The following is a 5,323-nucleotide window of genomic DNA, read 5'->3' on the forward strand; positions in this document are numbered from 1 at the left end:
GTTTTTTTCTTTTATGGGTTATACTTTTGGTTTTGTTTCTAAAAACTTTTTGCCTTACTCAAATCACACAGATTTTCTCTCCTATATTTTCTCCTTGATGATTTATGGATTTGTGTTTTATATTTAGGTATATGACTCATCTTGAGTTGAAATTGTTTATAAAGTGTGAGGTATAGGTTGAGGTTTGTTTATCTATCTATCTGTCTGTCTGTCTGTCTATCTAGGCCTGTGGACATCCCGTTGTTCATCTAGACTGTGAACTCTTGAGGCCGTGTCTCCTGATTTTTGTATCCTTGTAATGGTATAATACTCTCCACATAAGAGATACATGTCAAATATTTGTAAACTGAATGACTTATTTTCAGTTTATGTTTCAATCATGCCTCCCATCACCTCCACTCAGTTATGTGTGAGTGGCTCTTTTGTTTCTATAATATTAAATCTAAATCTTTACACCTGTTTTTAAATTCCAGTTATAAGTATAGAATGTTGTCTAGCCCTCATAATAAATCAGCCCCCAATTTCAATAGTTCTAGATGTCATGGATAATTTTGAAGTGTTGCTTTCAATGGCATATCTGAAGTACTGACTTTTAAATTATGTATTTTAGCCACAATTACTCCTCTTTGCCAAGATCCTCACCTGTCTATCTTCATTGATTTGGTTTCAACAATGGATTTACCTAATAAGATAGGAAGCATAATACATTATACAGAGCAGACCAGATGGCCAGATTGTCACATCCTTTTTGAAATGGATCCTGTCTACCAAAATACAGTAAGTTTTAAAACAGTTCATTTTAGGGAATATTTACTTTAAGGAGCAGAGACCCACTGAATTCTTACATGAAATGAATTTATTGAAAAATTAGGGTATTATATTCATAGCAATTGGAAAATCATTCCCAGCTTATCTCCCCATTTGTTTTCCCCATGATCTGTCATCACTGCTCACCTCTGTGTGATTTTTCCAATTTCTGTGAAAATAAGCTTTCCCTTTTATGGCTCCCTCATAATGTAGACTCATCAGTTGTTGACTTGCCATGCCTTAACTCTTTCCATTAGCATCAACTGGGTATTTTTGTCCAAATTTACAAGAGAATCTAATTGGCTTAGCTTGATTTAGGATTCTACCCTCTCTAAATAGTTATGTCTTTGGTGAATTGGGTGAGGTCACATACTATATACCAGCTGCCCTTAACCTTTTTGGCACCAGGGGCTGGTTTTGTGGAATACAGTTTGTCCATGGACAGCAGCTGAGGGGTGGTTTCAGGATGAAACTGTTCGACCTCAGATCATCAGGCATTAGTTAGATTGTCATAAAGGACACACAACCTAGATCCCTCACATGTGCAGTTCACAATAGGGTTCGAGCTCCTATGAGAATCTAATGCCACGGCTGATCTGGCAGGAGGTGGACCTGAGGCAGTAGTGCTCGCTCACCCACTGCTCACCTCCTGCTGTGTGGCATAGTTCCTAACGGATCATGGACTGGCACTGCTCTCCGGCCTGGGGGTTGGGGCCTGGCCTTTTCTCGGGCTAAGCATAGTGTACTCTAAAATGGGGTAACAAGCAAGGGGATAAATGATTGGTGTCTCCAGTGCATGGCTCAAAATAACATGTTAATTATAAAGTTAAACAGCCTAATAAGCCTTTAGGTAAAAGCCAAATATTAGAAAGCCATCTAAATTTCTTAAAGTCTTATGTTTCCAATATATTTAGATTTTTAATAGCAGTTCTTAAACTCCACATGGCACTATTATTTTATTTTCTCAGAAACTATTAGCATGTCAAACCATTTTTCACTCTAAAAATAAAAATTCTAATGTCTTAATATTCTTTTTTACAGATTGTGAATCTCCTGACTATTGTTGGTAATTCAATGGGCCTAGTTAATGCTTACAGCTGCAAGTTTATAAAGTATTGTACCATGGTAGAAAAGGCCAAAATCATGAGTATGAAAATATCATCTATGGGTGAATTAACTTCAAAAGAATTTGAAGCTATTCTAAATAGATTCAGAAATTATTTTAGACATATTGTGAATATGGCCATTGAGAAGCGTATTGGTATTTTCAAGGTTGTAAGTCTTGATTATCAATCAGAATGCTTACCGTATATTGACAACGTCATACATATGAGTCACACCCTCATGCGATCTGTAATTGAAAAAAAGAACAAAAATTTATTGGAAGTAAGTATTTTGAAAATTCTTATTGTGTAATAATGTTTCAGATTAGTAAATTTTAAATTTAAAATATATACTTAGAGGATATATGATATCAGATGTCACATGCAGAGTATGATAAAATTGAAAAAATGAAGATATGCATGATAAATATTATCCTCAGGAAATTTTAATGTGTATTACATTTGTTTGTGTCTTTGATAAAATATCACTTCCTCAAAAAACCTCTGATCACCACTTCTATTGCATTCCATATCACTTTCCTGCTTCGTTCCCTGTTTTATCTTTATGACATACATTACTACCTGATTATGTTATGTATTTGTTTGTTTGTTGATCGTCTATTCCATTAGAATGTAAGCTTCATCATACTATGGAGTATCTAAGATAAATCTTTGAATACAGATGAATATTGGAGTTTCACTGTATATTAGGGCTGACCTCTTTAAGGAAGTATTCTGGGTGGGCAGATCTCCTGTGGGACCACAGTGGTTTGGAGACTCTATGGAGATTCCCAAGCTGAGAAAGTATGAAGATCTGGGAGCAAAATAACCTGCCCCTTCATTAATTATTCCTACCTATCATCCATATAAGTTTGTAGGACAGCTTAGATCCTAATAGACCGGCCATTGTCCATACGAGCAACCACAGCTGTACCTCAGACCTGTTTAAGGATATGAATTTATAATAATACCTACTATTTGTTAATTTGTTAAGTCAGACCACAAATATTTGTTGAGCATTGATCGTGTGCCAGGCATTGTGCTAAGCCCCTGAAATATAATGGTGAGAGGGATAGATTCAATAGAGTCTAATCTAGAAGAATATGCTAGCTGAAATACCTAACATAACCAGGTGAACAATCACAGACAATTTGCTAGAAAAAGTCTTACCATCTAAAGGAGGAGTGGGAGTTGCCTAGTCAATGGGAGATGGTGTGGAAACACTGGAAAGAAAGGTCAGAATATTGCAGGAGTAGGTTGATTTGATTTAGATTCAGTTGCATATGACAGAAAACAAAAGATAACAGTGGGTTACACAAGTATGAAACTAATTTATCTCTCAGGTAAAATTAGTGGAGAAACAGACCACATAGGGCTAGTATGGCTGGCTTCACGAAGCCATCAGGGACATAGGATGCTTCTAGCTTACCACTCTGCCTTCCCTAGAGCATGATACTCATGCACTGGTTGTCATATCCTCATTCCAGGCAGCAGGATGGAAGAAGGCAGCAAAGAAAATCTCTCAATTCCACTTGATATTTCCCAGAGGTTCCCCCACACTTTTACTTTTATTTTATTTACTAGAACTTAGTTATGTGCCCTCGCCTAGCTGCAGGACTGACTGAGAATGGTAGTCTTTTAACTGGGAGCATGGTACCCCAAACAAACTCAGGATTTGTTACTAAAGTGGTGAAGGAAAATGAAGTTTGGGGTAGGCATCAAGCAGAAACTGACATCAGAAAATGGGGACAGCAAGTGAAATGTCAAAAGAGAACAAGGCATACCTAAAGAAGACCTGAATGAAGCCAGTTAGGTGGGAATATAGTCTGTGAAAAGGGACTGGCAAGAGGCGCAGCTAAGAAATGGAGAAGAGGACCTTGTAAGCCATGTCAGGCACTTGGAACATTATTCTTAAGACTATGGGAATTATTGAGAGGTTTTAAGCCGAGAAGTGACATGATGTAATTTGCATTTTTGTGTGGACCCTCTGGCTGCAGTGTGAAGAATAGATTGAAGTTGGGCAAAACAGGAGGAAAGCTGTTTCCATAATCTAGGGGAGAGGTGACGATAGCCTGATTCAGTGTAGTAACAATGACAACTCTGAGCAATATATAGATATGAGATACATCTAGGAGATGAATCAAGAGGATATGGTATTGACTGAATATAAGGAATAAGATAAAGTTAATTATGTTTTCAGGTTTTGGGTTGGGCAACAGGGTGGGCAGTGATGCAAATTATTGGGAGGAGGAACATAGTACTTGTTAAATTGCATAATAATATTCAAGTAGGGATAACCAGATATACTTATCTGGGTATCAAGAAAGTATCTAAACTGGAAATATATATATTTAAATGATCAGAAACAAGTGGTTGTTGAAATCAACAGAGTGAATGACAATGCCCTTGTTTATGTGTATAGGGAGACTAGAAGAGAATCTACAACAGAAACCTAAAGAACCAGGAAATTACAGTTGTGGGGTTCCCAGTGGAGAATCACTGAGGAATCTGTGAGTGCTCTCCATGAGACAGAGTCAGCTCTAAACATCTGCCCAGCTCAGAGACGTTAATGCCAGGTCAGACAGTGGCAGGCAGTAAAGACATTTTCTGCCTCTTCTCTCTCCTCCTGTCTCCTACTATACCCCTGGAGGGGTCAGAAAATGTGGCTAGGAACTGGAAGTAATTGAATAAATAAAAGGCATACAAATACAAAAGCAGCTAATTACACACCCACCTTCTCTACTGCAGACATTAATTTTAAATAAATTTTGGAGCCTTGACTATTATTAATACATAGGGACTTGATTTTTAATTTATGGATTTTTAAAATTAAAAGTGACCAGAGGACTTTATTATCTCTTTGTGACCAGAAAAGTCTTGGGTATTGATGTATATTTTATCCAAAGGTCTTTTCTTCATTTAAACCCCCAAAAGTGGGAGGAAAAATTAAGTTATGTCATTATAATACTGTCTATAAAGTTCTACTCTTACAAATTAATAGTTTTAGGATATTACATATTTCTTCTATATCCTTATTTATTTTTTGTGTATCAGACATATACAAATCCTGAAAATCTGTTTAAAACTTTTCATTATAATTATGCTTTAAATAAATTTCTTCTTGCATTTCTGGTGGTTTTTCCTATATATAGTAGCTTCTATACTGTATGGTTTATGACTGTTTATTTATTTGTTTATTTATTTATTTATTTATTTTTGAGACAGAGTCTCACTCTGTCGCCTAGGCTGGAGTGCAGTGGCACGATCTCGGCTCACTGCAACCTCCGTCCCTCCAGGTTTAAGCAATTCTCTACCTCAGCCTCCAGAGTAGCTGGGATTACAGGCGCGTGCCACCGGCCCGGCTAATTTTTTTGTGTTTTTAGTAGAGATGGGGTTTTACCATCTTGGCCAGG

At 36.9% G+C, this 5,323-nt stretch overlaps 1 protein-coding gene across 1 annotated transcript in view; it reads left to right on the forward strand.

The window, feature by feature from the left end:
* LOC105534982 (dynein heavy chain 14, axonemal) overlaps nt 1-5,323 on the forward strand; it is a gene marked incomplete at its 3' end in the record, with an annotated part of 322,900 nt that overhangs the window by 15,353 nt on the left and 302,224 nt on the right. Inside the window, exons 3-4 of the mRNA XM_011973918.1 lie at nt 611-777; nt 1,849-2,082. Coding sequence (XP_011829308.1) covers nt 611-777; nt 1,849-2,082 — 401 coding nt within the window. The remainder of the gene's footprint in view (nt 1-610; nt 778-1,848; nt 2,083-5,323) is intronic.

The sequence above is a fragment of the Mandrillus leucophaeus genome, unplaced genomic scaffold, assembly GCF_000951045.1.
Source record: "Mandrillus leucophaeus isolate KB7577 unplaced genomic scaffold, Mleu.le_1.0 Scaffold1005, whole genome shotgun sequence".
Classification (NCBI taxonomy): domain Eukaryota; kingdom Metazoa; phylum Chordata; class Mammalia; order Primates; family Cercopithecidae; genus Mandrillus; species Mandrillus leucophaeus.